The sequence below is a fragment of the Rissa tridactyla genome, chromosome 9, assembly GCF_028500815.1.
Source record: "Rissa tridactyla isolate bRisTri1 chromosome 9, bRisTri1.patW.cur.20221130, whole genome shotgun sequence".
Classification (NCBI taxonomy): domain Eukaryota; kingdom Metazoa; phylum Chordata; class Aves; order Charadriiformes; family Laridae; genus Rissa; species Rissa tridactyla.
In genome coordinates, this window is record NC_071474.1 from 14,830,843 (window position 1) to 14,845,333 (window position 14,491).

A 14,491-nucleotide genomic window follows, 5' to 3' on the forward strand; every position below is an offset into this window, starting at 1 on the left:
ATGGCTATACAACTCTACTCTATAAAGAGTTTCAGTGCCTGACCAGGTCAGCAAGAGATTATATGGATTTCACATGACAACTGCAGCTATTGAAACTGAGGTCCTGTATACAATTTTTTTTTTTATTAAAAGGATTCAAAAAAGGAAAAAAATCTTATTATAAGAGAAAGGAGGACAGTTTGTGAGGCAAGAAGAATGCTGAAATAATATGGAAAATGTGCAGACAGTAGGGTTATAATAAACAACTGATAAACTCAAGATAAAATGCTGGATTCAATTGAATGTGAATATTTGCAGAAACCATTACTGGCTGCCTAATACAACACTGGACTATCACTGCAGTACCCCCGCACACCTCAGCTCTGGGAAGTATTTTTGCACTTGAAATGCAGCACAGAGTTGCATTCAATTTTAAAAGTAACATCATAAAATAAACTTTTAACAGGTATTTCCCTTTTCTGGAGTAAAATACCTTGTATTCATAGCATACGGTCTCGATTTTCATATTCCTGAACATTAACTCACTCAAGCAACCACACAACTTTATTTAAATGCATATCTCCAAAATAAAAAATGGTCTCATGATTTCACTCCTCAGACGATTTCACAGTTACCTGTCAGCTCTCAAGAAACAGTAATTTATCTCTCAAGGCATCAGATTCTTCACTAACAATAGGCATGAGCTTCATCTGACCTGGGAACCCATAACTGACTTTTCTAAGTCATTCTTGAGGAGTGTTCTAATAAGTAAGGACTTGAGATTAATTATTTATCCTTTGAAGAAGGCATTTTTGGTTTCTTCTACAATAATACATTGGTGTATGACACTGCCCCTATTTTAGTCTTTATTTTCCTGGAGCATAAAATGGCATTTGTAATATAAGTCTGATTGTTAGAGAACAGGTAACTAATTTCTTTTAAACACATGCTGTGAACAAGATCACCTAGATTAAAGACTAGTAGGACAGTTACTTCCCTATATTTAAACATATACTTTAAGGCAAAACAGTTTCATGACTAGCATACTTAGTGAAATAATAATCCGCTTTCCATAGATCTGAATGGCACAATAAATCCCTAACTACTATGTCACATTACAGATTCCAAATACTGAATTACAGCCAACATTACATAACAACAACTGAAACAGGCTATTTCCTACCTTTATAGATTGGTCACTCCAACAACAAACGAGTTTCAGCAATGAAACACTTCCAAAGTCCGGGGAATGATATCTACTTTTACCTGAAAAAACACATACATAGTTTATGAACTGACAATATACATAGAATTACACAAGTAGAAAAATATTTAACATTTTTCATTTTTCACTTCAGCAACATACCTGAAAAAGTGTAATTTCTTAGAATATGCTTTCATCTGCTGCAATAAGCACAAAGTGTTTAGACAATCATTGTTTGAACATTTATTCTTATCCTAAATGAGATCAGTCTTTTTTTTTTTTTATTTTAAACAGAGGTCTGATATCCCACAGAGTATATTTCCATCATAACTTTCTAAAGATATTGAGAATACTTTCCGATTTGGGCTACTTGACTATGAATTTTACTTTGTAAATTCTAAAACTTAGAATCATAGAATTGCCTAGGTTGGAAGGGACCTTTCAGATTATCTAGTCCAATCACCAACCTAACTCTGACAAGAACCATCACAAAACCATATCTCTAAGCACTATGTCTACCCGTCCTTTAAAAACCTCCAGGGATAGTGCCTCAACCACTTCTACTTCAACAAAACTACTTGAGTATGTGTTTCTGCTGTTGAAAACAGTAGTACAGTCTATGCAAAAATACATTCAATAACACTTTGTATAGTTACAGTTCCGCCTGATATACTTTGCTGCTACAGGGCAACAATACTGTTGTGTGGTCAAGATGTCACATCGCCAGTGGCTCACCAGTTATGCTTGCAGTTAAGAAAAATTTTACACTTACGGATTTGCATGTGAGTTTTATTACTACCCATCCTGATTTTTCAGATAATTTTCAATGCAAGGCAGAGTTCGAACTGGCAGCTGTGCCAGTTCTTCCTCATTTTGACTTCAATAGACAAACGTGACATCTCACAACTTTACTACAGTATTTGTTGCCAAACGTGTAAGTTGGGCAAATTGGTTGTACAATCCTTTGAATCCACACAAGAATCTTTGTTTGCCAGTACCATATAATATGTTAAGAAGAGGAAACTGAATTGCAAGTATCAACTGTGTTTCCATAACACCAAGGTTCACAAGTATCACGATCACACAATGCATAGTCATTCACTTAAATGTTGGATTCCTGCAGCAAAGACTGAAGTTCGAAAAAAAACACATAAGTACCGGCATATTGCAAAGTGAACAGGGTACACTAGTGTAGTCTGAATGGGAGCAGTATGCTATTCAGTAAATGACCATGTAAATTTAACTATATCAATATCTAATATAATACATAAAACATAAGTACATACATAGACACAGGTATGATCAAAAGAAGGAGAATGAAAAAAGAAAGAGGAAAAAAGAAAACTAGAGCAATTAGCAACATTTTACAGAAAGACAGGGTAAGAGCAAATACTTTATCTTCTCTCACTGATAGCTGACATGGCATGTACGACAATAGAAAATGTAAAGGCTAATATGGAAACATAAAAAGGGATGACAAAATGAGACGCAGGACTAACTATACAAAGGTAGACCTCTTCTCAGGTTTTAGATTTAATTGTGATTTCTTTATATATCAGGATGTATTTTGCTTGTCTTTTTCTTTTTTTCTGCCATTTTGGAAACTTTGCTGTGTCAAAGCTCAACATTATTATTTCATATAAGAATCAGAGCAGGAAAAGTACATTAAAAACTGATTTTAGATGGGGATATTAAGGCTTATTTGCATAGCAGAGAGTCAAGATTTGACTTGAAATAAATTTGTGTTATCAGCCTAGACAGGTCTTAGTCTGTAACAGGAATGCTGTAATTGTTAGGTAATGTATACTGACAAATACCCATATCCTGTTTAGGTTTTTATTCTTTCTTTAGTTTATTCTTTCTTTAGTTGCATACTGTAACAATACACTTAGACTGTCTTGCAAAGCCAAGACTGGCAAACAACTGCCTGTGGGACATTAACGTGAAGAGATTACTTTATTCCGCCCTAAACCAAAAGTCTAAGGGCATTATTGAACACTCAAGATGACTCTTGTATTACTAAGGCAACAGTTTGCTTGAAGGGCTGTATATATTATCAGGCAGGCATGTAATGGTGATGAGGGAGATGGGGGAGGGGGACACAACAGTGTCTGTCTTATTACATTTCTGTTTTTCAGATTGCTAGAGAATGTCTTTAGAAACTCAGCTGAATGTTTTGCTGTTATAGAAAAAATATCGTTGATTCCCATATTTTTTAACAGTTCGTATTTTGTTCACATGCTTTTGTGGTACTCAAAGAAGAAAACAACAGAATAATCCAGTTCCTCAATTCGCAAACTAGACCTGCTTGAAGCTGAAGAATATAAATAATTTTCTTTCATTATTGGAGTTAAGTGTTCTACTTTAGCAACAAAAAGCATGAAAAAAATTAACACTTAAAAGCTAATATTGCCACTCCTCCATATACTTACTGTTTGGTAACTCTCCATAAAAACTGGGGAATGAAGGTGTTACTGCTTCTATATTTCGCCATTTGTTATGTGCAGATTCTGATTTCTGTAGGCTAAAAGAATATGAAACTATTAAACAAAACCTGAACATACTTAGGAAAAACCTTGTGCCTTAAGGTAGGTTTTTAAGGTAGGTACTCTACTATTGATTACTATCAACAACAATTTAGTTTCTCCTCAAAAGTCACTTGCATACTTTTGCCAACAACTTCATATTCAAACGTTCATATGTACACAAATACTAAGAAGTACCACATACATGCAGGAAACTTCACATTCGGCTCAAAATTTACTATGGTTAACTTTTATGTTGTATTCTTATGTGAAGAAATGAATCAAAATATCATTTTCACAAAGGACTTGTGCTTTTTTTTCTATTACATAAGAAAAAATTCAAGAGAAACTAGCAGCTTTATTTTATACGTTTCCATTTTCTCATGGTGTTAAATAATTTAGACTATTATTGCAATACTTGGGATTTCAGTAGATGGGGAGGAAGGGGAAAGGAAGTGAAAAACCTCTCCAAACCCTTGTACTATTTTAAACTACTTCTTTTAAATACATTGCCATAGTGACTTATATTTAGGTGTCATTTAAAAATAACACATTTTATGTTTCAAATTCACAACAATCAACACTAAGTCATAATATTTCAAAAGCTCTGCAACACTAAACAACTCTGAAAGCTTTCAGCCTATGAGCTTTAAGTTACAGGTAGAAATATCAAAAGGCAAGAGAAAACCAATTCTTTGAAGATCTTTTCTTACTAGTTTCTTCCTGTTTGTCCTACTTTTATGATCTGACGCATTTTACTGGAGACTTCTTTATTTTCACAGGCAGAGTCAAGTTGCGAAAAACCCAACAGATATACAAACACATTTATGAACAGCTTATAGACTCAGGTCCAAGTTTTTACAAAGCCATGTTTTTCATACTTTATTCTTTTTTGGATTATGAATATTTTTTGGTAAAATGTTCAGATTATGTTAAATAATACCGATTTTTTTAAAAAAGAGAACATATTAGTACTTGTCTGATAACATGTGCTTAAAGCGTGTCATTCACTGTTCACTATTTTCACATTCCACAAATTTCATTTATCCAATCAAATAGCTAATAGTTCACAGAAATACTATAACCTGAAACTTACTGATTCAAAACACAAATGAAAACTTATGATAGCAACTAGTCAAGAGTTTTTCAACGAAATGTTTCTCATTGGGAAATGACGATCTGTCAAACCCACGCTTTAAGCAGAAACATATAAACATGCTGACAAAGTCAGAATTTCTGCTCAAAATGAGCATACCAGACTCATCCAAGAACATCCAGTAGTCTAGGAACTGATCAAATGCGTTTTTTTCCAGTTCTGACTCTCCAGATTGAAAGTATGTACATATGTGTGTGTTTTATTTAACAAAATAATTTGGGGAGGGACTGTACCAGGGAATGTAATGGAATGTACCTCTACACGGGGTAACGGCCTCAAACTGAAAGAGGGGAGATTTAGACTGAATATTAGGAAGAAATTCTTTCCTGTGAGGGTGATGAAGCACTGGAACAGGTTGCCCAGGGAAGCTGTGGCTGCCCCATCCCTGGAGGTGTTCAAGGCCAGGCTGGATGGGGCTTTGAGCAGCCTGGTCTAGTGGGAGGTGTCCCTGCCCAGGGCAGGGGGTTGGAACAAGGTGATCTTTAAGGTCCCTTCCAACACAAACCGTTCTGTGATTCTGTGAAAAAAGAAGTTCCTTTCACTCTCCTGTAACAGCAAAATCATCCAATATGCCAAAGAACAGGGATTTAAACTTTATTATCGCATTCCCCAGATCAAGACCATAGCTGACTGACACTAAAATAATTCACCCAATTAGTATTTCATTGCTACATGCAATGTGGGCCAGCAACAGAAGAAATCTGGAATCCCAAAATTATTACTAAGCCAGTGGTCAGACACCATGCTGCACTGCAAGGAATAAACATACAAGCCCATTCTCCAGCATCAAAGCAAGCAGAACTATGAATATCAGCTGAATACACAGTAAGCAATTGTGCTAGTCACTGGATAATCTGTTCAGATATTCTTTCTCCTGTTTTTAATTTCAAAGTTTAAAAGCTCTGGAGTTTGCACCAGTTAGCACCAGTGTGCTAATAGAATGCAAGTTTTCACACAACGGAAAAATATTCATGGCTTTGCTGACCAGATAAGCTATGGAAAGGAGAGCAGAATACATTTTCTCTCCCATACTAGTAGCTGAATTAGTAAGAGTTGTTCGTACTGCAGTAATACTTAGGAGATCAGGACCCTTACAAGCTGTGAAAGTCCTACTAACTCCTTCTGCAAATGCTGTGGCAAATCAGAAATCAATACGTAGTTTTTTCCCTTGAGCATGCTGTAGTTTTAGCTAAACTGACTGCCCAAAGAGGTGTGGCTACATACTATACTTTTAGAAGGCAAACTGGACAAAATAGCATTTGCTTGGTTTCTTTCAAGCTTTTAATTAGGCAAAAGTATGTTATTTTAACAGCTCATCACAACAAAGAAAACTCATTCCAATCTGAATACAGAGTAAACGAACCTTGAATAGAGTAAGTGATGAATAAGCATAAATCATATAAAAAGATTTAATGAATGAACACAGATTGCAACAGTTCATTCAGTTCCCAATTATTTGCAAGAGGACGAGGTGAAATGAAGGATGAATCCTAAGATCATGACAAATGGGCCAAGTCCTATTTATGCTATGCTTATTACTGGGGAAGTGGGCGGAGGGAAGAGGGAAAGGGAACTTCACAGGAAAGGGGCTTTTTGCCTAGGCGGAGAGAGGGAGACAGCTTTGCATATACATAACTGGTTTTGAGGCAATACAGAAAGTATAGGTGCATTCAGACAGCAATTTCTGATAGCAAAACTATGCCTTCAATACTCAGACACAAAGATAACATTATCACATGAAAGTACATCGTGTAGGGAATCAGTATTTTTTATGTTTGCTTGTTTTGGGGGTTTTTTTGATTTTTTTTTTTTTTTTAAAGAAGTGTCTGAAGCATGAAATTCTTTCCTGTGACTCTACTCCACTTCTCCCACTTACGCTGACACAGTAACATTGCTTCATTGGTTCTACCCTCCGCTGCCTTCGATTCTATGTGAAAATGATGGTTCTTGACTACAGTGGGACATCATATTGCAGTTTTACAGAGGTTAGGAAAGAGTACAAAATACAGACCTCAACTTTTCTTTATTTATCTGGGGGAGGGGGGAAGAATTAAGACTCACATGTCTAAATTTCTGAAACAGTTCTTGGAAAGTAGGGGAAAAGATAAACTCTGAGCTATTATGTATCTCCATATAGACCCATAGCACTTACAGTTTCAGTTTAGGAACTCAAGAGGAAAATATGGAGCTCAGGTCAAAAAAACAAAACAAAACAAAACATCAAAATACCAAAACCCACAACCCTCCACCCTCCCCAAAAAAACAATCCAAGAATAGAATTGAATGGATACAACTCCAGTGATTTTATCCAGATGAGGCCACTGGGAGGCAACAGCCCATGTTAGAGCATCACAAATGTCATCAAACTAAAATTTATCTACAAGACAGCTACAAATAAGTATAGTATTCAGCTCTAGAAAGAGAGGTAATCCAAACTAACCCTTGTCAAAATCCCAAATAAAACATTTCAGAGTCTTTGAATAAAATTCATAACTTTTTTGCAACCAAAATTTATAGCAAATTTTTTTCCTCCTCTGTTCTGTACAAAAATTCACCTATTTCTACAAGCGCTGATAGCTTATATGGCTTTACATTTCCTGGAGGAAACTTCAAATTACATAGTACAGTTTTCAGCCAAAAAAAATATTATGCATTTCTTGCCTGGAAAGGAATTCCTGTTCAAGCTGGAATCCTGGAAACAACGTTTCATATAAGAGCTTGTGTTGAATATGGACCAGTAGGCAATGTGATTAGCAGTAAAAGTTACTGAGAAATGTATGTTTGTCCTATAGGATGGTGCATCTCTCTTGAGATATTCTGAATGCCTAGAGCTTTGTGGAAGAGGCACTGAAATTTGCAGCATCAAGATCAATAATTTTTGTCCCCCTTCTTGCCTGTGGGCCATAGCGTCACCAACACTGAAGTTAATTGTCCCTAAAATGCTAAATACAGACCAACCTAGGCTTGCTGAACAACAAAGTCTGTGGACAATATACATTGCCCAATTAGCATGCTCTATTTGGCTTGGTCAAATAATGTCGAGCATCCTATTTTTCCTTTAACACTGAAAAAGCATTTAGTCAATAAATTTGTTTTGAGTAACATAAATGTTATTTGTGATGGTTCTCACAACATAAGGGCTGATGAGGCATTCATTCCCAGTAGCTGCCGTTGTTACTGGGGGGTTTGTATTTTAGACAGTGTAAGTAGGACAGACTGTTCTTGTCTCTCATGTTTTATTTATCTGTGAAGCCAAGGGTTTCACAGTAAAGGAAGTATATAGCTTACACAGAGTGGAAGTTAAAACAGCACAAATGTGCTAATGCACGTCTCAAAATGTGCCTGAAGAGACCTCATTATTCTACTCGGTTTAAACTGCAAGGAAGAGAGCGATCTCTGGAAAAACAGGGTGTGAAGCTGGATAATTCAAGTCCTTGTTCTGTTGAAAAAAATTTTCTGCATCAGTTTTCTGATGTGCTAAATAGAAAAATATAAATATTTTTAACTTTATCCCAATTCTCCTTTCGTTCAAAAAATGTCCTATAAAAAAAGGTCTAGACAAAGAATGTAAACTCTATTGCAAAAGTCCATATTTAAGAAAAGTGCTTGTTTCATATTTTTCACTTTTTAACCACTATAAGGGAAGACAAGACTCATAATGAAAAGGTTCTTACCTTTCAGTTTCACCTGTAACTGCTGAAGGTATGTTAATTATCCTGTTGATTAAAGCTATTCTGCTAAACAAGAAGAATACTGTTTCCAATCCCTTTGTTCCATATACATTATTCTCGGGTCCATCCTTCTTTCCAGTTTGTCCTTCAGTTGTAGCAAGGTACTTGTTTGATAAATCAAGCACTCTTTTTGAAAACAAGTTGATTAGTGCGTGTTCTTCCAGGACACCACAATCGGTACATTTCCATCCTGGTAGCGTTAGTGATAGGTGGTTTTCATTTGACACAAGTCCAAAAGAAACAGGACACTGAAGCCTCAAGATATCCAAGTGTCTAACACAAAGATTGTCTATTTCTTTATCTACACCCCATGGTAAGAGACACGACAAAAGCAGTTTAGCTGTATCAGTGGCGACGTTCACATCAATGTTTCCTAATGGCTGCATTCTAATCTTTCTTGAACTCTTCATTTTTTTCTGTCTTTTAATGCCACCACTTTCTTCCAAAGGCCTGTTTTTATCCCTACAGACCTGGTTTGAACAAACAGTATCTACTTTCCCATCCACTGGATTTATGGAGCCAGAAGTTTTATTTCTTTTTAACGTCAGTGGCCTTTTCTCAGTAGTACTTTTGGGTCTTTCTAGAATGCCATAGGTGTGAAATGAATTTGATGACTTTAATCCATTGAGTTGAGATGACAGCAGAAGTTCCTCAAGTTTTTCCAGATCAAACAGGAGAATATGAAAGTTTGCATTGTTCCATTTTGTGATAAATGGTATAATAGTAAAGGGCTGTTGGATGCAGCTGGTATCAGGTAACTGAAAGAAAAATATCCAAGTTTTATAAGGATGACCTTAATGTGTCAATAAAAACTATTTTCCTCCTCAGTTTTAGTTTTTAGGTGCATTTTAAAACATAAAATAAAGTCTAGAATAGTAATTCCTTTTAAGCAAAAAATGGAAATATTTTGTAAATATTGGCATTATGAATTTTTCGAAAGATTTTTTTTTTTTAATAGGAAATGCAATATTACAGAGAATCACAGAACTTGCAGAAATGTTTGCTGGAAAGAATGTCTGTAGGTCATCTCATCAAACCTCCTGCTCTACAGACTTTTGTGTTACTGATATTTTTATGAAACTGATGGTATTTCAGAATTCATTTTCTGAGAAAAACAAACATGAAAATCATCCAGTTGTAATTTGGAAGAAAAATCCCATTGCTTCTGCATACAACTAAAAAACATATCAGAAACTGAACTAGATGACAGAGTTGAATCTTTAAGAATACTCCAATAAATTCCCATCATAAAGACAAAATTCTACATTTTTGTCTGAGAGAGACTCGAGATGAGTTTGTAGGAGAGCAACTACTTTCTTTCACAGGAACCATCATGCTGCACTACCAAGCAGCATTCCATGAAGGTACTGGGAGGATCATCCAATGGTAAAGTTAAGTTATGAGATTGTGACACGTCTTATATCAGAATCCTGCTGTATCTATTAAAGAGGTATCTTTTTACCTTCATGGGAACAGCAGACCTGAGGGAGTATAAATTCCTTGTTGATGCTTTCGCCCTTTTCTTTAAGCATTTATGACTTGTACGTTTTTATTGTCCCGCACAAGCCTATGCTTTCAGCACCGAGTTCAGTCTAGCCGTTTCACCTTTGTAAGTAAACATGTGCGAGCTGAAAGAGAGTATCAAGAAGCAACTTTCCAGCCCAGTGATACTTTTGCAAACAATCATGCCAGCTTCGGTGTCACAAGTGATACAGACTCTTCTAGATTTTCCTGTGATAATTAGAACTATTCCATGAATGCAAAGAACTGTTTCTGTTGAAAAGAGATGAATCTTAAAAGCAATCATCAAGGCTTAGTAAACAGGGCAACAGCTGGCTTTAACTTGGATGTAATGTTGATTAACTCTTTTTTCTCAAAACCACTCCTTATCTAACTCCTTTTACATTGCAAACTGATTTTATACGAGTAGTGATTTTTAAACTGTTAATATTGTAGTTATGAATAACACAAGGAAAAAATTGACTTTCTATAATCTAAGTTATTTGACTATATAGTTTTGGGTAATAATATAATTTGTCTTTCTGTTATTTATAGAATGATGCTCCCACCAGATGAGGATGTGCTTTAAATACATAATCTTATTTAAAGATCTCCATAGGGAGTCATAAGTAAGAGATTACAACTGCTTGTTCAGGTTTTCTTTTTATCCCTTTCCTTTTTCCTTTTTAAAAAATAATACACTGTAGTTAAGCACTAGGATTATTTTAATCTTTAATTATGCTGTTTCCTAATACATAGGGAGAACTCCATGGAATGCAAACACTGGAATTCACAAGCTAGCTTTGACATTAATAGAAGCTATTATTATTTGGCCTATCATTTTCATTTTCTCTGTTCTATATTTTTTTATTTTGTTGATCAACGTTTAGAAACCTTTTAGGAAAATCACCATTCAAACACAGGAAAATACTGTGATAATGTCAATCTGTTGAAGCATCTGGTGATGCTACTGTGTGTGAAGTCACAATAAATGTTTATTGGCAATATGAAAGTTTATTGACATTGATCCTAAAAGCATCTACCAAGTTATCTTAGCTCTCTGCCATAGGCATTTCATTCCATTGAAAGAAGGTGGACATCTAAAGCTTCAGACATAAAACACTATTTAGGAAATATGGATGAGATATTCTCTGTAACAGAGGATGACAGAAAATGGAAGGAAACCCATAAAACTAACTATGAACTAGAAAGCTGGGAATAGCATTTGATGATGGATATTGAAAAACAGATTAAAAGATATTTACATTCTGTACTGTGCCTTTCCTGAAGTTCCAAAAGTATTTCACAAAAATAAATTCTACTACATTCAGACAAATACTATCATTATCTTTAATTTTTTTTTCAAATGTACATATGAAGAGTTTGGTAAATCAGTGTCAAAAAATAGGCTCATAACAATTGCAATAACAAAGTATGACTTGTATCTGAAGCACACAGTCCAGCTTTGATGCCTCCCTGTTGCCAACACACAGGCTTCAGTAATGAAAAAAAATCTCTTTTTCCTTCTTTTCAGACGATTTTTCCTCAACTCAGACTCAGTTATCACAGGATTGTCTTTCAAACCCACTTAAGCAGATAGTACTGTATATATCCAAATATCAAGCCATTCGAGCCCTACTACTCTCCCAGTGAATTTCAAATGATCATGTCAAAAAAGAATTAATTCAGTAATATAGAGGCTCCCTTCAATTCTGCAAGTTAAATGACCACCACACTACAATGTACTGAACACAACCTAGAGATTTTGATAATCATAATTTTGAAAGACAGTGTAAAGGCATCTTTTCTAGTTTACTATTGCTAGTTTTAAATTTTATTTTTGACATAGCCAACTTTCTAATTCCCTATTTACAGATCTCTCCTGACCACCAATGTTCCAGCTAATTTTATTATTTAGCTGAAAAAGTGGGAAGATTTTGAAAAAATTATTTATTTAAAAAAAAAAATCTTCTGGAAGCTATTACAGAGAGGGCAAACTGTATGACTTTTCAGAGCTTCAGTAATCTTATCCAGATTTTGAAAACCGATCTTTGTCCTCTTTGTTGATATCAAAGTGTATGAATCTAAAATAACTATAAATGTTAAGGTCTCCTGCTGTAGTTCAGTTGTGAAAACGAGCAGAATGTGCTACTTCTTTTTTGTGCATCACTAGCAGTAAATCTAACAAGGAGTTACTCCAAAGGAGGTATATGTTAGTCAAGAAAGAAAATTTTAGTAGTGAGAAGAGTCATGTTTTCATAAAGTGTAAGAATGGTCATGCTCAGGACTAAACCCAGGGTTTTATTGTCATGATACAGCTTACCACTTTCGTTGGAAACTGTGAAGCAGGAAGCACTTTTTAATTTTATTTTTTGTACATATGCATAATATCAAAATTAATCTAATAGCACCATCAGCCATTTCAGTTAAAATATTGGCTAGTCCCTAACAAAAACTGATGAATAAGTATCTCATGAAGCTTCTATAATTAACTATTAGATCTCCATTTAAACATTTCCAAATACCAAGGTAAAATAGCTACTTGAATTTTTTTTTTTTAATTAACACATCACTCTCTGAACCTGAACAGTTTAGTAATGAGACTAGACCTCCTTTGTTCAAAATAAAGCCATTTGTGTGCTGATAACACCCCTGCTTAACAACTGGAACTTGGAAAATTTTTACTGATTGGAAAGATCTGCATTGTTTGATAAGGTTCCTGGAGTCCTTCACTTGTAAGCTTTAAAGAAACAAGAAGTCTGGCTACAGACCAAAATTATATCCTGAGACTCATGAACCTCTTGTGCATCATCTCAGACTGAACCACAGCAGAAAAATCCTTCTACATCCAGGAATGAGCAGGATGCAAGGCGGCTTTGAAGTGGCAAGCTATATTCCATGCATGGCAACTATCACCTCTGTAACAGCTCCCTAGTTTGCCGCTGAAGAGGTTTGAGTCAGGACAAGACAAGAGCCAAGGCAAAAAACTTTGCAGACTCACTTTAATTGATTTCTTCTGGCACAGAATCCATTCCTGCTCCTCAACTTACAAGCCTGTTCTTCTACCTCTTTTCTTCTCCCTTTACACATCTTTTCCAAACCACCTTAGCACCCAAGGCAAAGTTTACCCTTGTCTATGGGAAGGGGGAGGAAGGGGGCTATCCTTACTGTGGCCCCCAAATACATCAATACATGCCATTATCTTTAACAGGTTTAAGACAAACATACTACATAAAAATTTCATTGGAAGTACAATTCAAGTGTTATTTTACCTCGTTGCCTTCTCATCTCTAAAGGCCTTTTTCCACTGGGATCCAACTTGTTCTAGGAACACTATTCCACTTAAAACACACACTTCCATTAGTTGGCAGGGATTCCCATACTGTTTCAACTGCTTATATATATATACACATGTACTTTCTCCACACACCAGCTTTCTTTACCAGATGCATTCTATTGTGGGTTTTGTGCTAAAAACAGTTTTGACAAGAATGGTCTTGACGTTCATTTTACATAAAGGAAATAAAGTGGCAAAATCACATGGTAGATTTTTTAGAAGGCAAACCAGACTCAAAATATACTCAGACATCCCTTTGATACCACTTAAAAGAAATTTCTCAGTTTTCACAGTGTGGGTAGCATCAACTTCTATGTAAAACAAGTCCTGAAGTATGAAATGTGACTTTTTCTTACAGACTTTTGGCCTTCTTCATCCGTTGTGTTCTCACTTTATCCCAAACATAACAGGATAAAAGTAACAGAAAATTGCCCCCAAAGTTCCCAGTGGCTACAGAATGAAACATGCTGTCTATAAAGCATAAATGTGAGCTATTCTGACGATCGTAATGAGGTTTTTTTTTTTTAAATTATGTTAACATTCAAGAGGTTTGTGTTCATTTGAGCTTTCTCTTATGAAAGATTATATTTTGATCCATTAACATTAAACAAGTTAGAAAAAAAAGATCAGTCCCCTCCTTTAGCCACTACTTGGCACCTGCAAAGGCTCAAGAAAATATTAGACAGAAATTGAACATTTTTAGGTAAAATTTTAGTTAGATTGGCATGGAGGGACAAGCTTTATTGAAGTATTGTCAAAGGATAATGGAAGATTCTTTCATTAACAGAAGCTGCACTGCTTCCGATTTTTTTTGAGTGGAGGACTTTCTATCTCTTATTTGCCTGGGTTTTTTTAGCAGATTTATAGTTTGTTATTTTGACAGTCATTAGAGTACAGGATCTTAATACAGGCCCAATACAACAACACATTAAGTACATGAAAGTCTGTCAGATAAGCAAGACTTCCTCTTTTAAAGAGTAATTAGCTCATTATTAAATATTCTTACTGTAAAGAAGTGTGCTAATTTAATCAGGAAAATACCATCATCCTACTGGCTGC

General features: G+C 35.3%; 1 protein-coding gene across 4 annotated transcripts in view; it reads right to left on the reverse strand.

The window, feature by feature from the left end:
* WDR72 (WD repeat domain 72) overlaps positions 1 to 14,491 on the reverse strand; it is a 122,065-nt gene that overhangs the window by 48,995 nt on the left and 58,579 nt on the right. For 3 of the 4 annotated variants that reach the window (XM_054215051.1, XM_054215052.1, XM_054215050.1), the window contains 3 exons: positions 8,539 to 9,353; positions 3,616 to 3,707; positions 1,163 to 1,245 (listed from right to left, as the gene is read on the reverse strand). In XM_054215051.1, the coding sequence (XP_054071026.1) occupies positions 1,163 to 1,245; positions 3,616 to 3,707; positions 8,539 to 9,353 (990 nt within the window). Of the gene's footprint in view, positions 1 to 1,161; positions 1,246 to 1,345; positions 1,384 to 3,615; positions 3,708 to 8,538; positions 9,354 to 14,491 lie in introns of those variants that run through there. The other variant, XM_054215053.1, reaches the window with a different exon arrangement.